This window comes from Tursiops truncatus, chromosome 3 (genome assembly GCF_011762595.2).
Source record: "Tursiops truncatus isolate mTurTru1 chromosome 3, mTurTru1.mat.Y, whole genome shotgun sequence".
In the NCBI taxonomy this organism is placed as follows: Eukaryota; Metazoa; Chordata; class Mammalia; order Artiodactyla; family Delphinidae; genus Tursiops; species Tursiops truncatus.
Window position 1 is genome coordinate 14,191,286 of NC_047036.1, and position 23,575 is coordinate 14,214,860.

General features: G+C 46.7%; 1 protein-coding gene across 1 annotated transcript in view; it reads right to left on the reverse strand.

Annotated features, from left to right (window-relative positions):
• Positions 1–23,575, reverse strand: part of MYO10 (myosin X) — a 193,829-nt gene that overhangs the window by 90,889 nt on the left and 79,365 nt on the right. The window contains exons 4-9 of the mRNA XM_073802031.1: positions 13,795–13,982; positions 4,124–4,258; positions 2,588–2,712; positions 2,085–2,098; positions 1,881–1,965; positions 985–1,088 (exon numbers count right to left, since the gene is read on the reverse strand). Coding sequence (XP_073658132.1) covers positions 985–1,088; positions 1,881–1,965; positions 2,085–2,098; positions 2,588–2,712; positions 4,124–4,258; positions 13,795–13,982 — 651 coding nt within the window. The remainder of the gene's footprint in view (positions 1–984; positions 1,089–1,880; positions 1,966–2,084; positions 2,099–2,587; positions 2,713–4,123; positions 4,259–13,794; positions 13,983–23,575) is intronic.

The window sequence follows — 23,575 nt, forward strand, 5'->3', positions numbered from 1 at the left end:
CGAGGCATTCTTATGAACAATCTAGAAAAGTAAATGGGGATATAGAACCAAGTTGTCGACAACAACTAGGAAGACAAATCTGGGTGCACGTAAAGCAGTGACTACCTACCTGCCTCCTGGTTAGAGTGTGGGATTTGGAGTTAGTTAGACTTTGTCTAGATACAGGCTCTATTAGGTGCTGTGTGTGGTTAGACTGGCCACCAACCTCTCTGAGTCACAGAACATAGACAATCATAGTTCTACCCTCACAGGGTCGTTAGAAGCACGGAGATGGTAAGTCTGCAGAGTAGGCCCTCAGTCGGTGTTAGCTGCATTTATGACGGATCAATTCTAGATCCGCTGACTCCAAATGCTGAACTAATGACTCTGGCAAAGGAACTGAGACCACGCTGATGAAATCTACCAGCCCCACTCAATTAGGTGGGGCTGTTAATAACGCTCGATGACCAGGCTTCCTAAATGCAGTCACTTTATAACAAAGTCCCAGGAAATTTGAGAACTGCAGGAAACCGCACAGGTCCACACTGCAGAGTCTTAAAATGCCTACTTCTGTGTGATCAGAATTGGTTACCAGGATGTGGCTATGAGAACAGGATGAGACCTGAACAGTCACCTGGTCTAATTGTTGACAGATTTCTTTTTAACTGTAGAACCAATTATTCAAAAAAATGTTTAATTGTAAGCCCCTGAAACAGAGGATCTGCTTGCTCCAGTCCCAAACCTGTTGATTTTTTTGTTTTGCTTTTCTGACCACTATTCCAAGCCAACCACCCATCTGTCCTGAATGTCAGACGTTCACCCACCTTCTAAAGAGAGAGGATTCCCTTCCATGACTTGGAACAAGAAGAAAGGACCTATTCCCGCACAGCGGTACAAATGTGATTTCTTTTTTTATTAAAAAAATTTTTTTGAAGCAGAAATGAAAGCTGTCGCTTTTTCTTTTTTTGGTCACCTTTAATAAAGGAAAATAGGAAAGTAACTTACAATAACTTCCCTAAAGGATTCCTGGTCACTGATTGTCTTGTCTCCTACACATCCAGATTGATTCAAGTAGTGGTAGTTTTCTGGCACAGATAAATAAAATTCTTCTACAAAAAGAAAAAGAAAAACACAACATCAGTATTTGACTGGCCAGGGTAAGACATAATTTAAAAGAGTTTTCACTTTGCAACTTTATTTTTTAAAGTACAAAAATAATTCTATGCTCCTAATGGTCCACTATTAAGATTAAAACATTCCCTCTTAATCATCATCTAGGGAAAACAGAATTATTAAATTCGATGGGATGGAAGAAAATGTTACTGAAAAAAGTAACTGATGAGGATCCTGTGTTGATTGGTTTTTTAAAAATCAAATGTTTAGAAATTAGCGTTATTTGGGTGTGACTTAAAAGTAAAACCAGTTGTAATACATTATGTTTTGGGTTTTTGTTTTTTTTTTTCGGTATGTGGGCCTCTCACCCTTGTGGCCTCTCCCGTTGCGGAGCACAGGCTCCGGGCGCACAGGCTCAGCGGCTCCACGGCATGTGGTATCGTCCCGGACCGGGGCACGAACCCATGTCCCCTGCATCGGCAGGCGGACTCCCAACCACTGCACCACCAGGGAAGCCCACATTATGTATTTTTCACAAATATTCTTTAAATCAGAAAAGAACTAAGATTCCAAAACAAACCAAAAAAATTCACGATTTCTCTATTGATGATTTTCCCCCTACGTTATCTGGCTCTAAACGAACTCAGTGTCTTTGGTCATCTCACACATTTCGTTTCAATTGGTGGAAGAACAACAAAGTCCAAACAGATGTCTCCTCATCCACAGATGGGTTTAAAGGCAAAATGAGCTGCGAGCACATATGTCTCTGCAGCTGTCCCATCACTCACCTTTCTCTTCACGCTCTAGCCCTGCCAGCAGTGCATAGAATATGTGATAATTCCTTTCCCCGGGATTTTGCCTTACTACTCGGTTCTGTGAAGAGAAATCAGATTTCTGTTCAGAGATGTTTCCTCTGCTTAATGACCATGAGCCGGTAATTGCCGAAAACAGTTATTGTGAGAGATAATGTGAATTAAATCACGTTTACTTACTTTTTCTAATAAATCTTCATGTGATAAGCAATGGTAAGTCAAGGAACAAAACAAGGATACACGAGGCTCAATTAGTCTTTAGTTTTCTATTCTTTGTTGCCCAAGTAATTACAATTTCCTGTGTCTTGGACACTGAGACTTCTGGTGCAAAAGGTAAGCAAACGATACAGACTGTTTCATCAAAATCCAATTTCAGACATGACACATGTACCCAGGAAGTATCACACTAGTTAAAGAATTGATTTCAAACAACAAATATATGATGTCTGGTTAGGAGTCCAAATTTGCAGATTAGGGACATGATATCAGAACTTCCCCAAAGAAAGATGGTTCCTTATCTCCTAGGATAACTAACAGGTCAGGCACAGTAATACTGGAGCAGTGACCAGGTAGAACCAGAAAGAAACGTTTCATATCCTGTTATCTGTCCTTAGGATAAGCAAGAACAGTTTCCACTAGAGAGTCATAGTACTATAGACCAAAAGCTAAACGAAACAGGATACAATCTACGATTCTCCCGCCCTGGATATTTCCCTTCTGGCAGATGTTCAGCTGAACAAACTTCCCGAAGCGACTGGAGTTGTTGTTATACACGGTCTTGGCGTTGCCGAAGGCTTCCATGATGGGGCTGTGAAAGAAGCCAGGACAGCAGCCGGTGTTAATTAGGGTCCATCTAAAACTGGCAACGACAGTCCTCACCGACGGCAAAGCAGACAACTGCAAGAAAAATCTGAAATCAAAGGGACCTCTGGCGATCATGTTTATTTCAGAAGAGCCAGATTTTCCCAGCACTTGCTGAAATGGGTTTAGAACGAGCAACCATCTCGGGGCAGAGAACTCGCAGCTGGGTGTGCGGGCAGAGGATGCTACGGAGAGTCAAGGAGACCACGATGGCTGGTTCCCGTACAGATCAGCTTATATACGCGAGCCAGGGGTTGCACAGGAAGAGCCCCCGCTTGAATTCTAGGAAGTGAAAAAGTCCCAGCCCTGGAAATTTCACCCATTTGTTGTACATCCCGGGGGGAACATACAACTTCCTTGGGTCTCCTCCGACTGTAAAATGTGGTCAGACTAGGTCAGGAGTCAGCCATCTTTTTCTGCAGAGGATCAGGTAGTAAATACTTTTGGTTTTGTGGGCCATGTGGCCTCTGATGCAGCTACTCAGCTCTGCCACTACAGCTCGAAAGCAGCTGTAAACAATACGCAAACGAGGGGAACTGTGTTCCTATAAAGTTTTATTGATCAAAACGGGCCGCAGGAGGAAGATGAAAACGGTCTAGAGACGGATGGTTGGTGATCGCTGCACAACAATGTGAATGTACTTCACGCCACTAAGCTGTACACCGAAAACTATTGAAAGTTATACATTTTTTGTTATGTGCATTTTAGCACAATTTAAAAAATAAATTTTGAAGGCTAAAAAAACAAAACCCAAACAGGCTGCAGGATACCAGCGTCAGGCTGAAGTTTGCTGACTCCTGGACTAATTTCTAAGTAATAGGACCTGAAAAGTCCCTACTGGTTCTAAAACCTTACAAGGCACCAATCAGACACAGGGCAATTACACATTTTAATTAGAATTTCAGAGGCTACTGCACCATGGCCCTCTTCCAAAGCTCTGAGGTCACTGGCATCGATGTGGCATTGTTCTGCAACGTGAGAGGCTATACAGTGCCACTGTGCTCCTAAGAGGCCTCCAAAGATTTGACCACTAAGCCCTCTGTGATGTGGTGGACGGAGGCTGGAATTTCTGCCGATAACGAGGCCTCCCAACAGCCAGCCGAGGGCTGCCAGGTAAGAGGCAGCTGCAGAACGTGCCTCACTCACTCAGCCGCCGACTCAAACATGGTGCAGCGATGGGGGCTCAGGTCATTAGAAATCGCTGTGTGTGTGTGGAGACTTTTCCTTGAGGAATCGTGAAAGCCAAGTCAAGAAAAAGAGAAGAGCGCGCCCCGAGTTTCAACTCTTCCTTAAATAAGCCAAACGGTGAGGAAAGTGAATCCTATAAGTTGGAAACGAGAAACACGATGGCCAAATACCTGCTCTCAAGAATGGCTTGTTCAACACACGATGTCTTCTCCTTCGAGGACAAGTCCAGAGACTGCTGACTGATGGCGGATAAAAACTTGAGGATCAACTTAGTGCTTTCCGTCTTACCTGCCCCGCTTTCACCACTGAAAGACAACATGCAGAAATTTGTGCTTCTAATTAAAACAACAACAACAACAAAAAAACCCAGCTTGGCCAGGGTCAGTCCAATTCGTCCACAGAGCAACTTTTTTGTTTTGAATTTTATTTTATTTTTTACACAGCAGGTTCTTACTAGTTATCCATTTTATACATATTAGTGTATACATGTCAATCCCAATCTCCCAGTTCATCCCACCACCACCAGCCCCCTCCACATTCCCCCCTTGGTGTCCATACGTTTGTTCTCTGCATCTGTGTCTCTATTTCTGCCCTGCAAACCGGTTCACCTGTGCCATTTTTCTAGGTTCCACATGTATGCATTAATGTACACTATTTGTTTTTCTCTTTCTGACGTACTTCACTCTGTACAGCTCCTGAACAGTGGGAAAGAGCTCAAAGTGCTGAGTTACAGAGAAGAGTCCCTCCTCCTGGCAGCTGCATGGCCTCTGTGTTGCCAATGACTCCCTCAGCCTACAAGCTAAACAGAGGTACCACCTTCACGAAGCTCAGGTAATAAGAGGGACGGTGCCTTTCGTGGCAGGTAAGCTCTGCAAAGGCCGGGATTGGGGTTTTGTTTACTGAAGTGTCACAGACCCCTCAACAGTGCCTGGCTGGTGGCAGACACTCAGTAAGCATCTGTTAAATGAATGAACATGTTAGGGGTAACTTTCTGGTAAATACGCACAAAAATGCAATCATTCGTAAATATTGAGGGGACAAGGGAATGAACCTGTAGGTACTCGACCCACACTTGGGCACTTTATTCCCATAATAATCCCATGAGGCAGGCAGCGGCTAAGGGCTTGGGTCAGAACTGAACAGCAGGTCTGTCAGCAATCCAGCGTCCTGCAGAGATGCTGCTTCAGCGATGATTAACGAAAAGTGAACAAAGCAACCTCGAGGCCCTGGAGCTGGGGAGGGTGGGGGGCAGGGCAAATGAGAGGAGTTAATGGGATCTGAGTTGTGTCACAAAGGACCGGCAAACCTCAGCTAGGCAAAGAGGAAAGCGGAAGGATTCGGGGTCAGATGACCCTGTGAACGAAAGCAGAGAGGCCAGAGGAGCTGCGGGAGGTCTACAGGGGTGGGATTCTGGTTTGCTCAACTGGACCGAGACCAGAGCAGGCAGAGAAAGGGCAAAAGGATCGAGGTCGATGGTTCTGAGGACACCACAGGAGACAGAAGGCGAAGGCCAAGCCCATCAAGGTCACCCGTGAGGAACACAGCTCTGAAGTCGTGCTCCAGGACTGCGGGTCCCTCAGGGAGACCAGCTGCTGTTATGATCTAGGCATGTGGTGGTCAGGCCATGGACAAGTACAACCAGGCTGGAGATGAAAGGGAAGGGATGGAGATGAGAGATTTGGAAGGAGAGACCCAATCAATTTTGTGTAAGGCACCCTGCTCGGTACCACAGGGAGAACAGAAGTAGTAAAAGGGCAAATAACTTACGAGAAAAGTAAACCCACGGCATAAGTAACGGTACGTGAAAACCAACACTATCACAGGGTAACAGGTTCATAACTGCTCAAGGGGGGAGATAAACAGATGAGGCCTCCACAAGTTCTAACACAGCACCCCCGTTGAGTGTCAAGAGCTAGGAGGCTATGAAAGAGGAACTGTGCAGATAACACGATGAATGATTAAGCACATGTAATAAAGGAGAGGAAATGACTCAGAGGTGACACCGTCCACTGCAGGCCCAGGGGAATCTCCACCGATCGAGGCCAATCACGGTAATTCCATTCCCTGCGCAGGTGATAAGGTGGTTGGCCGTGGGCAGGTGTCGGGATGCCAGCCAGAGACTTAACGCCAAGTGTGCTGAGGCTCCTGGGGAGGTATGCGCGCGCGCGCACACACACACACACACACACACACACACACACACACACACACACACACACACACACACACACACACACACACACACACACACACACACACACACACACACACACACACACACACACACACCAGATAGAACGTCCCTCTGGCTGCAGACGACAAATACTTGGGAATCCACAACTATCTTGAGACTGGAAAGCAAAAGGCAAGACAATCAGAGAAGCGCCCAGTGGGAGTGGCTGAACCCACAGCCCTGACCCCGCCCCTGCCTTGCCGTCTGAGATAATCAAGGCCCACGCAAGTGACCAAGTGATGCCAGCTCTGGTGAGCTTTTCTGTTATCAGCAACCAGAATCTTCCCAGGGCGGGGCTGAGCATTCATCTCTGTGGAGCTGGCACCTGCCTAGCCTGGGAGCTGGCACAGAGGAGACATTCAGCAAGGGGGCACTGAATGAGGAGCAGAAGCTAAGAGAAAGTTGCAAGAAGATATTTAAATAACTCTCGAGACTTAAAAATACATATCCCATCTACCTAGCAGTTAAATTTTGTTAAAACAAACAAAACTGAAAGGGAGACGTTCTCTAGTTATAACGTGTGAGGCAGAAGTCATGGTTTACACGGTCCCCAAACCCACCCCTGTATCCTCCAGCACTCAGAGGTGGGTGGCATTTCAACCTCCCCTGCAGGAAGGGCAGCGATCGGTAACCAGGACCGAACGCGGCCAACTCAACCAGAAGGCGGCTGAACTGAACAAGGGGGGTATCCGCTATTTCCACGTCGGGTGGCTAAACACCCTCATGGTCCTCTGGGCTCCCTGCCTTCCAGGCCTGCCGTTTGGGTGCCCTCAGGGTGGCACATCTCCAAAACAAAGCGATGTGTGGCATAAAAAAATCACCTTCCCACGTGGGGCTGCGAAATAGCAAGAAATAAGCCACTCCTGTGTTATGCCTCTGAGATTTGGGGGATGTTACAGCAATTAGCACAGCAATTAGTCTACTCTGACGAACACGGTAATTATACAGCCGTGGAGAAAAAGCTGTTCAAATTGGACAGCACAGACTCGTCAAGGAGAAGAAAACCCGAGATTTGCATTGTCCTTCACCCGTCAAGGAGACTGATCTACCATCAGCTTCGGCCCATTTTTTTTTCTCATTGTAGCAAATTTTCTTCAAGCATCTTCTTTAAGTACATCTTTTTTTGATACGTAAGTAAAACTTGAAACAAAAATGAAACTCGGATTTGTACAACAGTAGTTCTCAAACTTGGCTGGACATGAGAATTACCCACTGTCTCCCTGATCCGAACCTGTAAGGGTAGAATTCAGTCATCAGTATTTTTTTAAATTTCCAGATGATTCTACTATGAGGCCAGGGTTGGGAAGTACTACTCCTGAAAGCAATGTCACATAATTCAGATAGGACTGCACCAGGAGATGAAAAAGGTGACTGTATATACGAGGTTGTGCAAGTGTGGCATGAATAAGGCAAAGAATATAAATAACTCACAAATCGTTAAAACCCAGAAATATGCCAGATGTGCCCAGACATTAACGTCAAGGTAACAGGCCTCAATTTTATTTAACTCTCCTCTTCTTCCTCCCCTCCCCCGCCTGCGACTTTAACACTCCTCATGAAAACATTTACTGAGCGTCACAAAACGTGATCTTTAAAGCAATGAAGAAAGAGCATCTCTGCAGGTATTCCTTCCTTCCCTAAGTATCCGTGTGCCTACTACGTGTCAGGCTGCACTGAGGGCTGGGAACACACTCGTGAAACAAACGGTCAGGGACAGTATTTATGACCCAGCAGCAGCAGCAGGAGATATCAAAGAATCACAAATTACAGTTAATGCTGTCAAGTATAAATCTCAGGAGATGGGAGGATTCATAATTTAGATGGAGGGCTCAGGTTCAGCGAACGCCTTTCTGGGGGAATGACATTTAGACTGAAATGCAGAGACACGCATAGGAGTTAAGTGGGTGAAAACTGAAGGATGGGGAAAGGAGGCGGGAGGGGAGGGAGACCCTCCCTTTCCTGCTTGAGGAAAGGGCTTGGAGCCTTGGGGGAAGGGAGAGCAGCCTGCACAGCCAATCGGGAAGGAAAGGGAAGGGGCTGGGGTCCCACTCAGAGGCCACTGTTTTCCAGTCAAGTATGGAACTGGTTCTTTTCAATGGGGGGGGGAGAGAGGCTGCAGATGGAGTTTCATTGCCAATGGCCAATGATTTCATCAATCGGTCAAGCCTAGGTAATGAAGCCTCCATAAACCCCAAAAGGACAGGGTTCAGAGACCTTCTGGGTTGGTGCGCACGTGGAGGTAAACAGCGGCTCCCTGGAGGGGGCAGGGAAGCTCCCCCACCCTTCCCACACCATGCCGTGTGCATCTCTTCCATCCGGCGGTTCCTGAGTTATATCCTTTTATAGTACAGCGGTGATCTAGGAAGTAAAAATGTTTGAGTTCTGTGTGGTGCTCTAGCAAATTAATCAAACCCAAGGAGGGGGGTCATTGGAAGCTCCAACCTAGAGCTGGTTGGTCAGAAGCACAGGTGACAACATGACTGGCATCTGAAGTGGAGGGAATGGCAGTCTTGTAGGACTGAGCCCTTAACAACCTGGGGGATCTGACGCTGTCTCCTGGTGGACAGTGACAGAACTGAGTTGACTGCTTGGTGAGCTATGTGATAACACAGCATGTATTTATAGCATTATAATGATATAATGACTAAGGATATACTCCTTTGCTTACCATATCACAGAACTATAAAGCCAGAATAAATTACATAATTAAATACACACAAAATATAACACCAATAAAATCCAAATGAACAAGACTAACCTAACCCCCTGGTTAATGCTGTTTTGCTCAAACTGAAGCGCTCCTTGCACTGTGACTGTCCACTGCTTCTCTTGTGAGCCTGGTAGGCTCTTCCACCACGGGCGCTGTGATGAGTCACGTATTCCATCTGGTTCCTTTACTCCAGCCTCGATAAAACATTAACTCATACAGCAATCATGATGTTAATTCACCTTCACTTACAGTGAACACATCACTTACATATCCAGTCCTGCATTTTTCTCATTAGCCTGTGGCAGTTACAGTCTTAACCCTTGGCGCCAACATGACCACAAACACAAACATGGGCTTCAGAGAAAACATGTTCACCCAGATGAACCAAAATGAGTTGATACCGTTAAAAAAAAAAACTTTTTAAATCGTGAAAATGAAAAAGGGAAAGAAAAATAATCAAAGCACTGATATGAGGCCTCAGAGGCCATATTAAAAGTTCTGAGAATTTTTCGTAGGCAGAATGGAAAAGTCTCAAGACAGTTTTTAAGCAGGAGACCGTCATGATCGGGGTCAAGGTTTTAAAGAATCAAATCACCCGGTGAGGAGTATGGAGTGAGGAGGGTGGATCGAGGGAGACAAGAGAGGAAGCAGGAAGTGAGGGCAGAGGGTAAGGGGAGGGGGCAGCAAAGAGGAGAAGCCAGCAGCCCCCAAACAGACGGTGGAGGGAGGAGGAAGGGTGGAGGGAGGAGGAAGGGTGGAGGGAGGAGGAAGGGGACGGCTGACAGCCCTGGTCTGGGTGGTTGGTAAGTGACAGGGAAGCGGGGGGGATGACTCGGGAGAGCCCAGGGAGCTTGCATGTGGCATCTTCCTGGACCAGGGACAGAACCCAGGTCCCCTGCATGGGCGCTGGTAACACAGCGGTTCACGTTTATCGATACTCATCGAACTGGATATATGAGATTGGTACAGTTTACCGTAGGTAATTTGACCTTGATTGTTGGGGGCAGGGTGACTCTTCCAGATTCAAGAATGACTTCCGGATCTCAGGCTTGGGACCCGGTAGGATGGAGAGTCCACTTGCTAAGAATGAGAAGCATGAGAGGAGGAACATGTTTCTGGGAGAAACTCAGGATGGACTGACGAGGTGCCACCCCTGAGATGCCCATCAGACACCTCCGCGATGATGCCTCAGGGTGCCTGGACACACGTGTGGAACTCAGAGGAGAAGTCGGCAGGGGAGGCACTGAAGTCTGGGGAGTCACGCAGATGCATACTAGAAATTTTTGAGTGATAAGGCCAATGATCCAGTAGAAAAGAAGAGGCCAAGAATCAGGGGCAGTGAGGCTCAAAGATGGAGCAAAGTGCCCAGGAAAGCAGGGAGGAAGGATCAAAACACACCTGAAGGAAAGGGCCTCTGATGGAAACAGGACCCTTTATCCCCCCGCAGGCTAGTATCCCCTCCAGTGCAGGTATCGGCCAACTGTTGCCCCCAAGTCTGCCCTTCTGCGTGTTTTTATAAATAAAGTTTTATTGGAACACAGCCTGGTGGTTCACGTGCGCTCTATCTACGAGCACTTCCGCACTCCAAGGGCAGAGTCGAGTAGTTGTAATGGAGCCGATCTCAGCCACGGAGCCGAAAATATGTATGTCCTCCCTGGCCCTTTACAGGGCACCTCTGCTGACACCTGACATTCTCCATCCTGTGAATCAGATTGCCCTGATTCATGTGATTTTCTCAAAATATATACTAATCACTCCACTGCTTGCTACAAGACTTTGGAAACTTCTCTACTGCCTAGAGGATTCGGTCCGCAGGTCTTAGCAAGCAGGGCAAAGCCCATAAGATGAGCCCCTGCACCAGGAGAAAGCCCATAAGGTGAGCCCCTGCACCAGGAAGTGGGACTCTGTTCCGAAACTAACACAGGGAGACGGAAGTTCATGTCCTGTGCCCGTAGCTCACGCTCAGTCTCCTTGGCAGGTCCCTCAACAGCTCCGAGCCTCGGCTCCCCCAGAGAAGGCTTCTGGTCTTTCTCAATGAATGGCAGTTCCCTCCTTGCCTTTCGAACACCAGTTCCTTCATGTCCTTAGCAGATCCCACACCTTACAGGTGTACCTTCTATTTGCATATGTTCCTTGTCCTTCCACACGTTTTTGCAAGTGCTTCTGCGCCCTTCCAGGGTCCCCTCTGTGCCTGCTGCTGTTCCCACGTACCAATGGACTCATGATCACATGTCACTTTCTCTGAGATATATTTTCGATTCCTTGCTGAGCATCTATTGCCATCTCCTCTGAACAACCATGTACACATTTCTATTTTAGCCTTAGGCAGGCTGTATTGAAATTACTTATTTACATCAGTTTCTTCCCATCAGAACAAAAGCTCCTAAAGGGCAGTGATTGGGTCTTTTCTTTTTTAACAAGGTAAACTACCATTTGATATGAGCGTGAGGCAGGCCCCATGCCTTATTCTGGCTGGTGCCCTTCTGACACAGGATGCAAGTTTTGTTCACTGTTCCAATTCAATTATTTCTAAAATACTACTAGAATAGAAAAAGACCAAACACCCAATTATTATTCCAGAATATAAAAGACATAGTTAAGGAAAAAATCACTCCAATTTTGGAAAACCAAAACTTCTGCAAAGCAAGCAGAGGTCCTAAACCAACAGCTGTTCTGCCCACCCATCCTTTGACTGACAGCTGTTGGATGCTGGCCCTCCTATCAGACACTGTCCTGGGCAACGAGTTGCACAGATGAATTAACCACAGGCCTTGCCGACACTACATTAAAAGTTCATACATACTGAAAAGAGAAAAACAGACTAAACAAAATAGACTAAACTCTGCCTGCCCCAAATTGATATTCACTTAAAATGTACTAGATCAAAATCTGACCTTGTCAGTTAGATTTAAAAAAAGCTCATGGAAGTTTTAAACATATATTTATATTTTAGAAACTATAGTAGCATAAGCATTGGCTTAAACATACACAAGAAGGGTAAAATAAAGAGCTTAAGAGAGAGAAACTCTTGAAAGTGAGACCAACAAAAAACGCTTGGACTAGAAGCCACGAGACTAGCAGTGACACAGGCTCGTAAAGTGAAAGAAAAACTGATCTATGTGGTCCCTGCCTAATTCCAAATAGGCTTATTTTCTGGTTTCATAGGTAATTAGAGCGAAAGTTTTGAAAGTAGTAACATATTGTACCACCAGGGGGCAGATCATGCCTGAGAAAATCTAAATAGGGCTACTGTACCCTACAATTTCTATTTTTATACTCAATTTTCTCTTAATTTCCGCAGCCCCATGCCCCACTAAAAAAAACTGCAAGAGGTCTATTAAAAACCAAAACACATTTTAATGAGAAATCTATTCTTAAAGACGCTGTTTCCTGAGTTACTTTAGATAAATACAGTTACTCTTTTCACATCAGCATTACACAATGAGAGCTTTTTGTTTGGGGTCCCCTCTTCCTTCTCGCTCCCGGCTAGCCCCGCCTTCTTTTTAAATGCCATAGTCTTTGGCAGGAACATGCCAACCCCTTTCCGTATTATTACACACACATATATATGCACAATGATCTCATTTGATTTTTCACTTTCTTCCCAAACTGCTCTGTCTAGCAGGTGATATATGAGTCATGCTCTCATTTTTTCCACTGAAAGTAATAAACACAGTCAATCATCGATGGCAAATATTTAGGTACCTAAGTGTGGAAAACAACTTGATCTTCCTAAAATAGATTAAACTCTTTCTGTTAATCTTATCAAACTATATTCTGTATGCTGAAATAGTGATCTTAAATTCTAACTCCTGAACTTCAGCGAAGTCATCTAAAAGAGCCCACAAATAGTGCTCTAATCACAAGGCAAGTTAATTAATTGGGAAGGTGACTCTTTTTTTTTGCGGTACGCAGGCCTCTCACCGCTGTGGCCTCTCCCGTTGCGGAGCACAGGCTCCGGACGCACAGGCTCAGCGGCCATGGCTCACGGGCCCAGCCGCTCCACAGCATGTGGGATCTTCCTGTACCGGGGCACGAACCCGTGTCCCCTGCATCGGCAGGCGGACTCTCAACCACTGCGCCACCAGGGAAGCCCGGGAAGGTGACTCTTAAAAGCTCTGCTTTTATACTAAGCGTTAGCTTCATTTTTGATTAACTGCAAGTTACAATGATTCATATTTACTGAAATGCATAAATGGACAGTCCCTCTATCCAAGTTGTTTCTACAGCCCAGTGCATGAGCACCGTTAAGGTAATAAAGAGGAGAGACTGTATCTGCCCAGGTGCTTCCCTTCCCTTAAAGAAAGTAGGTGATAGAGGGAGGCAGGGAGAGACAATATGAACGTGTTCTACCTTCCACATTCATATAATTCTGATTGATTACAAACGAAGGACCCCCGAACAAGAGTAATGGGTAAATATTGCCAATGAGAAGAACACAGGGGCTTCCCTGGTGGCACAGTGTGTTGAGAGTGGTTGAGAAAAATGCCTTTCTATCATTCCCTCAACATATAACATAGTAAGTCCCACTTCTGTGGCTAATTCAAAGGTCAACTTTAGGAACACCCAATTAAAATCATTAAAAATTCTTAAATTGGGGAGATTCTAGGGTAATCTTCTCATACTGGCAAAAACCAGGACCTTGCTGCAACAGACAAGCATTCTGATGAGTGCTCTAGAATAGATAAAACATTTTAAATTTGGAAGAACTATGCAATGTTTCCATAAGTCAATAGAAGGACCATGTCTGACCACTGGAATAAACCAAAGAATAACTCGTGTCTTTTGGAAGCCGTAGTTGTCAGCCTATTCAAAAGGGAAAACTCCATCTGAGAAATCTGGGGGTTGATGCGCTAATAAGCGGGCTCCGTGTCTGTGGTGGCTGCTGGCTGGGTTACCTGATGAGGACGCACTGGTTGTCGTGGCGCTTCCACAGGCAGCGGTAGCACTCGTTGGCGATGGCGAAGACGTGCGGGGGCAGCTCGCCCAGGTGGCACCTGCTGTAGCGCTCCATGGCGTCCCGTGAGTACAGGCCGGCGATGGTCTTGTAGGGGTTCACAGAGGCGATGATGGAGCCGATGTAGGTCTGCGAGGACAGGGGGTGGGGACACAGGGACCCGGGTTACAGGTGGCACTCGGGGCTGGGGGGGGGGCGGGGAGTGGGTGGGCACAGGATCTCATCCCCACCCACGCTGGGCAGAGACAGAAGCAGCTCAGCGTGGTCCACGCCTGGAGGGGAAGAGACGCCACCTCTCACGCCAGAGCCGCTGTCTGAGCTTTACCAGAATCCGCCGAGTGTACGTTAAGGGGACCAGTGACTCCTGAGCCCCGCTCACACGTTTTTCCTTTACCTTTGGGGACAAATCTTTTGCAAAGGAATGAAGCCATTTCAAAGAGCACTGCAGTGAAAGGTAAACAAGAGAGAGGATGGTGACACAGTGAGGCCCAAATCCCTATTCCCCAGTGACCTCCTGACTCCGATTCTCATCTAGTGGCTATTAGGAAATGGCAGGATTAAAGAAATAAGAGAAACAGGGCGGGGTGGTGGATGAAGAGTTACCGCTTAATGGGCGCAGGGTTTCTGTTTGGGACGGTGAGAAAGCTCTGGAGGTGGACAGTGGTTACGGTTGCACAACACTGCACATGTATTCAGTGCACTGACAAACAGTCACAACGGTAAATTTTATGTGACATATCTTTAACTTTTAAAAAGCCACAAGACCACTTTGGGAGCACTAGGTACTCTTTCAGTAATCTCAAACACCGCGTGAAATGCCATGCAACTTATCTGCAGAATAGCTCACGGAAATCTTATCTTTTCTGGAACCAAATCCAGGCCAGAAATTAAGCAAACTCTTCAGAGCAGCAAAACAGAGGCTACAGAGTCAGTAAAGCAAAATGCCTCACGCCTCCTCCATATGGACATAAACTACTCATTTGTCCCTCTTCAAGAAAGGCTAACGAAGTTTGATTGTCAGACACAAGTGAAGCAGCAGATGAGAAGGGGTGGGGGGAGGACCCTGCAGCCGCCACCACCTACCTGCCAGCTTCTGTGGTGTATACACTGCACCACGGGCTTGATGGAGAGCTATGGGCTGATTCAGCCCCCTCCCCCAATTCACACATTGAAGCCCTAACCCCCAGTACCTCCAAATGCAAGCATACCTGTAGACAGGACCTTTAAAGAGATGATTAAATTAAAATGAGGCTGTTCAGGTGGGCCCTAATCTCGTCCTCATGTGAAGATGGCATTTGGATACACCAAGAAACACTGGGGACGTATGTATGTGCACAGGAAGACTATGTGAAGGAACAGGAAGAAGGAGGCCGTCTGCAAGCCAAGGAAGGAGCCCTCAGGAGAAACCAACCCTGCTGACACCTTGATCTCAAACTTTTGAGCCTCCAGAGCTGTGAGAAAATAAATGTCTGTTGTTTCAGCCAGCCAGTCGGTGGTCTTTTGTCACGGCAGCCCGAGCAGACTAATAAACAGGGCCTGACCCTTTCGCCACTCACAATAACCCTAGGAGGTTCACAGTGTTATTACACCTACTTTTCAGAGGAGGAATTTGAGGCAGAGTGATAAAATTTTGCATTCGGCCACATAGCCAGTAGGTGGTAGAGGTGAGATGAGAATGCAGGCAACCTAATTCCAGAGCCTTCTCTTCACATTCACTGGCAGGGGGTGGCAACACAGCACAGCACAAGAAAAGCAAGAAACACTGGACAGAAAGTCTAAACATCCTGAGCGCATCTGTACCATATTATAGCAATTTGTAATCATTTATATTCACAGTGACTGCCAGGAACATCAAGTATCGTGTGTCCCGTCTTAACTGTTTTCAAATGTAAGGAGGTCTATAACATGTTTTGGAAATATTTTGAACCAAAACAAGGTTAAAAAGGTCAAAGAGTTATTACTATATGACCCAACAATTCTACTCCTAGGTATGCACCCAGAAGAATTAAAAACTGGTCCTCCAACAAATACACAGCAGCGTCATTCGCAAGAGCCTGAAGGTGGACACAACCCAAATGCACGTCATCAGATAGACGGGTAAACAAGATGCGGTACACATCCACACAGTGGAATATTATTCAGTTGTGCAAAGGAAATGAAGTACCGATACAGGCTACAATGTAGATGAACCTTGAAAACACGACACTAAGTCAAAGAAGCGAGATACAGATGTGCACACCTCCAGAGCAGGTAAAGCCACAGAGACAGAAAGCTTGGTGGTAGTTACCATGGGCAGAGGGGAGGGTGGGGCGAGGCAGGACTCGGGGGTGACTGCTTTGCAGGTACAAGGTTTCCATTTGGGTGATGAGAACATTTTGGAACTAGACAGAGGTGCTGGTTGTACAACACGGAATGTACTAAATGCCACTGAATTTACTTTAAAGTGTTTAGTTTTCTCTTATATAAATTTCACTTCAATTTAAAAAAAATTAAAAGACGTGGAGATTTCATGTATGAATGTTCAGGTCTTTGGAAACCTCCACTCTCTAGAGAGGCCACTTTTCCCTGTCATAGCACCATGGGGAGGATGTGGCCAGAAAGAAAGGTGGAAGCTTTTTCCTCTGGGGAAGGAAAGGGTCCTACTTCTAAAGGAGAGCAGAGAACCACACGGTTCCCTGGAGGATGCCAGACACCCTCCATCAACGCCTTGGCCACAGGTGCTCGTGGCTTGTTTTACATCAACTGTTTGCACAGGTGAGGCAGGCAGGTACGTGACGCTTGAGGCTCTGGGTGTCTGGCCACTTCCTCTGGTTGGTCTAAAGCGTCAGGCCTATTTCTACCTTTCCAGTAGTTGTATGCATGGTTATTGTTATTCTGTGACATATCAAGACTGTCCATTTTCCTGTGAAACATGTTCTTTTTCCTACTTTGGCAGAAGTCAAGACAGTCAGTGCCGTCCGTCTTTATACAGATAGGTAGGCGTGCTGCCGATCTCCCTTCTCAGCTACAAGTAAAACAGAAAAGCCCGTCAGGGCATCAACTTCACTATTAACTTTAAGTAATGTTAGAAGAGTAATCCATCACGAACATATCTTTTTAAGAAAACAACATGCCTAAATCGTGAAAATGTTTGCACTCCCCATTCATGACCTATGTGTATGGTGGTCGTAAAATTCTGAGATGAGACTTTTAAAAAATGTATTGATTCACTCATGGAAAACATCATAACCTTTTATTAAAAGCTTTCCTTTGAAAGTGATTGTTTTGGTCAAAACCTCGTAGGCATGCTACCCCTTCCTGGTTGGGGAACTAGTCTCCCAGCATGGCTTAGGGCAGGAATCCCCCAGCCCCGGGCCGTGGACCGAAACCGGTCTGCAGCCTGTTAGGAACCAGGCCACACAGCAGGAGGTGAGCGCCGGGCGAAGCTTCACCTGCCGCCCCCATCACTCACATTACCGCCTGCACCATCCCCCCTCGCACCATCCCCGTCCGGGGAAAATCTGTCTTCCACGGAACCGGTCCCCAGTGCCAAAAACGTGAGGGACTGCTGGCGTAAGGTATCACTCACCCTGACAGCGTGCATGACGTGGATTTCGTATGGGGGCAGGACACCCAAGGCTTGTTAGCAAAGATGAAGACAGAACATCCACAACGGTCTTAACGCCTAGTTTCGCTTTTGAGTAAATTCACATCGCACTTGGCCCAATGAAGTAGCTGGAAGGTGTTTCAGAAGGACAATGTGGTCGGCGGCGTGGCAGTTACAGATGACACACGTCTGCCTCGCACCCGGTCCCCGGGGATTCCAGAGGAGTGAAGCCGGCCTCTCTGAACAGCAGACGGTCAGCACTGAGGCAGCCCCTAGAGTGGCAAGGTTTCTGCTGGCGGTCACGCCGGGTGGACCTGTAACGCATCACGTACCTTCCCAGACCAAGCCCGGTCACTGCCGCGCAGTGGGAGCTGGTGGCCCGTGAGCTGATGCTCAGCCAGGGTTTCTGGCTCAAAAATCATTCCAACACGTCTAAAGACTGTTCCACTGTTGAGTCGCCATCTTATATAATTTGTAGCTGACAGTAACTTCAACCAATGGACTCATATGTGCCAACAGGGACAGCAAAACACCGGACTGAATTTGAGCCCAAACTCAATAACCTGATATCTCTCCTTTAAAAAAAAAACAAAACAAAAAAACTAAAGAATATATAAAATGTGTGTATGGCTGGTAGGGAGAAAGAATCCAATTTTTTAATAGTTATTTTTTAAGATTATAGGAAACCTTGCCTCATTTAGAGTTAAAAATGTCTCCTGCTGTAAGCACCTCCACGTAGTTCCAGACATAAATTAGGCTCTTAGAACACGAATGCACACGTTTTACTGTTTCACCTTCTCACTAATGACCTGAGTCATTTCTTAACAGGCTTGTCACCAGATTTTAAATGACAATTAAGTCTACAGGTTTCCAAAACAGCTTTACTGACATTTCAGAACTGTGGGACACGGAGGACAATCTGCCCTATGCAGACACACTGTCGCACACCCTCATTTGCTCTGACATAACCTTGATCTGTGGGCAGCGCAGAAGCCACGCTTCTGCCTCTTCTGACAGAGGAAGGAACAGAGCCAGTGAGTGAGGGTGAGGGCAGGATCCTGGATCCTGGTTGTGGGGTGCTGCCCTCGGGTCTGTGATGACGCCCTTCCCCACTCACCTACGTACAGCATGGAATCGTCCCAGACTCTCCAGCCACATCGCCAGTGGCCACTGTCTCCATGTGCTGTACACCCCACTTTCAATTAACTCTAGAATCAACCCCCTTTTTCTCCATCTCCACCGCCCTGGCCTCACTTGCTCAGATGTCCCCGAAAGCCTCCTTTCCCACTGATCTCCCACTCGGTCTTGCATGTTCAATCCCAGCTTCACATGTGACAAATGAACATCTGAAAACAAAAACTCTCCTGCGTAAAACTCTTCAAATAGCTCCCACAGTCTTCAGGGCCGACCCACAGGAATATTCAGGAAGAGAGTCTGAGCACCCAAGTCCTAATGAATTATTCTCCTAAAAGTTTCAGGAGTGCGGACCGCTTCAGCTACTTAACTCATTGAGTTTTCATTGTTTGTGCCCATAGTCGTGCCAAATGGTACTTCTGAATCTCCCTAAAAGGAATGTGCAAAACAACGTGGCAGCAAGAGTCACAGTTCCTAATGTTTTATTCAAATTAGGTGAAATGGTTGAGGTCTATCAGCAAAAATAATTACAGCTGGGGCAGCTCTATCTTTTCTCCCCCTCCCCTGAACATACCACTCTGCATGGATTATTTTGTCATTAAAACAAAGGCTGCATGGGTAAGAGATGTGCGGAATAATAAGGAAAGTTCAACATGTAATGTAAGTAAATATGGAAACTGGGAATGGAGGGTGTAGAAGAGTCGAGCTGTAAGTTAAGTACCAAGTGAGGCAAAGATACAATGCAGTAAGGAATCCTAAGAGTTGTGAGACAACAGTGTGTTCCATGCTCGTACCATTGGTCACTCTCTAAAAAGGTATTTTTTATTACTGCCCCCAAAACCACCATGATAACGCCATGCACTTTGGAACTCTGGATACGTGCAACTCTCAAACACCAGGAGGGGCCAGGTGCTGGTTTCCTCATACTGGATTCCAAATTCCATGAGAATAAATCTCCTGGTCATCTTAATGGCTTTTCAGAAATAGAAAGTATATTCTATTTTGAGGCACGTAAAAATTTTTTTCTAGTCAGAAAAGTTCCACATAACTCACCAAAAAAATACATTTCCTTGCCCATTTTAATAACCTGGAACAGCTGCAGTGCCTATTGCTAGGAAACACTGGGAGAAATGCGCTGCATTGCTTCAGTGCAGAATCTACCAATTCAAGGTTTTCAAAAGGCATAAGGGTATAATACCTATATCTAGTCCCCCACCAAAAAAAAACTGAGTATAACTAAGAACACTAAAAGTGACCCAGTGGCCTCAGATGCACTCTGCTGGTAGAAACGGAGGATCCATGTTACCGTTGGGAAGTCACTATTCCAACACAGGAAGAAATGATGGAGACAGCAAGATTTGGTCAAGTTAGAAGACTTGAAGTCCTCACCCTGGACCTACCTTCCCTGGTACACTGCTTAACCCCTCTAGGCTCGAGATTCCAATCAGTAATAATAGCATGTCCTCTGTTACCCCACCTCATCACCATGTGAAAACATTACGTAAGTCACAGGCATGCATTATAGTTTTTGTTAATGAAAACAAGACTACAATGGCTTTTCATCATGTGGGTCTGAAAAGCTGGATGGAGATCAAGTAATCTGAAATGCACTAGGGAAACTGGTTCAAGTCAGTGCCGCAACTCTTCTAAAGGGAAGGACTTGTTAAGAAGTGGGAACCGGGCTTCCCTGGTGGCACAGTGGTTAAGAATCCACCTGCCAATGCAGGGGACACGGGTTCGAACCCTGGGCCAGGAAGATCCCACATGCCGTGGAGCAACTAAGCCCGTGCATCACAACTACCGAGCCTACGCTCTAGAGCCCGTGAGCCACAACTACTGAGCCCGTGTGCCACAACTACTGAAGCCCGCACGCCTAGAGCCCGTGCTCCTCAACTAGAGAAGCCACTGCAATGAGAAGCCTGTGTACCGCAACGAAGAGTAGCCCCCGCTCGCCACAACCAGAGAAAAGTCCACGTGCAGCAGCGAAGACCAAAAATAAAATAAATAAAATAAATAAATTAAAAACAAAAAAAAGCGGGAACCGCTAGCCAGATTTACTCCCCACCCACCATTCTCCTCTTTCCTTCTCTCTCGATCATCACAGCTAAACATAGCCATGACTTACTTCCCCAGATCTCTACCTTGAAGGCAGCTTCAGTTTTAAACTGCAGATCTGTATACTCAGCGGCCTGCTTGGGCATCTCCACTTGGATGTCCCCAAGCCCAAACTCAACATGGACAAGGCTGAGCTCCCCCAAACACCTGCCTCTTCTCACACAGTCACATCTTCGCAAATGGCACCATGGTCTACCCAAATGGTTGATCCAGAAACCTAGCAGTCATCCTATAAACGTCAGCCTGCTGCCCGCCCCCAAACCCAATCAAACACCTAGATTCTACCTCTTAGTATGTCTCATACTCCAGCTCCCCCAGGATTGGTTTGGAATCCCATCATTTCCCATCTGGTTTGCTGGTCACTTCTCCTCCTAGCCCGGTTATACCTGCTGGACTCACCCATCACCTGCAGCCAGACTGAGTTTTCCCCAAACTCACCTTTGACACTGTCCCCTACCAGCCTTCATAAATGAATTCAAGGTCACTAACTCACACACAGTGCCCTTCTTCACCTGCTCTTGACCACCTTGCCAGCCAGCTGCACGCAACCTTCACTGCAGCATCTTGGATGTCCTGCAGCTGGACAAATGCACCACGTCATTTGAAATCTGTGCTCGTGCTGATCTTCTGCCAGGAATGAGCCACCCTCCCTCTTGGATGAATTCCTCTAGGAATTCCTTCAAAACTCGGCACGGTTAGTGCCTCAGCTGGAAATTATTTTCTGACCCCCTCGTACCTCTTCCTGCGACGCTCATGCTTTCTGTTCCCAGCACTTTTATCACACTCATCGTCACCCTGGGCTATTGTCAAAGATTTGCTGTGTCTGCATTCATCAATAAGCTAGGAGGTCCTGGTGGGACAGTGCCTTTCATTTATTCAATCTTTCAAGAAACAATTAGCACGGGCAAGATGAATTTTGCATCCTTGGAGTCTCACACACAGCCTGGCACACAGGCAGGGCTGAATGAACACAGATATATTAGGGGCACACAAATTCGCTACCAATCCACCCAACAGGTTCCTGTTTTAACTGCATTCTCGTGCTCTACAGCCACCTTCTCCCTAACAAAATTACTTGCCATCCCTGTCCAATTAAACAATTAAAACCGTTAAGCGTGCAAGTCGGTTGTAAAGAAAACTTGATCACAACCGATAACTCAAGATGTTACTAAATTCAAGCTCTTATATTTAGAAATGACATTTCCATTTAATCTGAGTGAATTTCTGACTCATATTCCCTCCTTGTTGAAAGGAATCTGACCCAAAAGAGGCAGGAAAGGGGAAAAAAAAATTAACAAAAACAGAGTTCCTAATTGCCACCATCATGTGCCGATGTAGAAATGGCAACTCAACAGCATAAATGTTTGGTCAAGTTTAAAAATACACAGAGTCAGACAGATGGTTACAATCATCTTTTGGCAACACCAGTCTTGATTTCATGTGAAAAAAAAACACCCTGACAAACCACACTGTATTCAGCTGTTCCTGGTATGAGACAAATGCCAAGCCTGCTGGCCATCCGGTCTTCGGGCCATCTATGAGAGGCGCGCTGTTACTTGACACTGGCTTTGGAAAGGGACGGAAAACAACCCCCAAAAATCTTCTCTGGGAAGACTGAACTCAAGGAAATGAGTCTCAGCTTTAGACTTGCAGGCCTGCAACAGTGAACTCCCCAGCCTGCCCTGCCCAGCGTGAACACCGCAGGCAGCCCAGGTGAACTCACTTGCAATCCACACGTGTCTTCAACTGGCTGCTGCCTGCCAACACCTTTTGCAGGTTTCGAAGTTAATTCAGGAACAACGTCAAACACATTTACAGATTCGGTCTGCAAGGCCACCTAACCAGAGGAGGGTATTTTTGAAACACCTAAAAATACATGAGCTGTGAAGCATCTTCTGTGCTCACACCAGCCGTTATCTTTAGACACAGCCCCACTTCTTCAAATGGGCTCGTAGGACTCTCAGCTCTGCCCCGTTTGTTCGGCAAGACCAACAAACGAACCCAGAGCAGGGCTTCCTCTGGAGCCCCCCCAAGCCCATAATTGCAGCCGAGCCCCAAGGCTCCCTGCAGCCTCATCCTGATGTGTTTCCAGCCATTCCTTAGAGGCTGAGACAGGAGGCTCGCCCACGCAACTGACCCACAGCAGGATGAACCTTATGACGGAGACAACGTGTTTCTCTTCCACTGGGCAGGAAACAAAACTGCCACACCACGGAGCCAGCTTAGCTGCTCCCCCACTGTGGACCCGGAGCTGACAGTCAATACAACAGAAACCTCAGCTGCTCTGGTCCACGTGGTGCGTAGATGCTGGGTACAGAATCTGAAATGATCCGGGCTCCAGAGAATACAATGCAACAGGCACCCAGAAGCCAGCTCGTCTCTCCCGCTCTCCTCTCCTGGCGGAGCTGCCAGCACTGCGCTCAGGGCCATCAGGGCTTGACAAGGCTGGGCGTCATCACCGCCAGCTCTGCTACTTCACCTCCTCCGCCACACGTCTCATATCTAACTTCCTCTCGCTCACCGCCATCTCTACCCTGGTCCAAAACCCTCATCTCTACACCTCTGAATTATTGCCACACTCTCCCAGCCAATCTACCCTCTGTAGACTATACCACATCACTTCCCTATCAACCCTTCTAAATTTTTTCTCAGGGAAATTCTCTCTTCAAAAGCCTTTAACAAGGACAGTGTAGCCTCTTTACCACCAAGCGCAAACGCTGCTGCCTAGCTTTAAGTAAGGTAGGGTTTCTCGGCATGACTGACATCTTGGGCCGGATAACTCTTTGTGGCGGGGCCGTCCTGTGCACCTTGGGATCTTTAGCAGATGCCTGGCCTCTACCTACTAGGTACCATCAGCATCTCTACTACGGCAACCAGAAATGCCTCC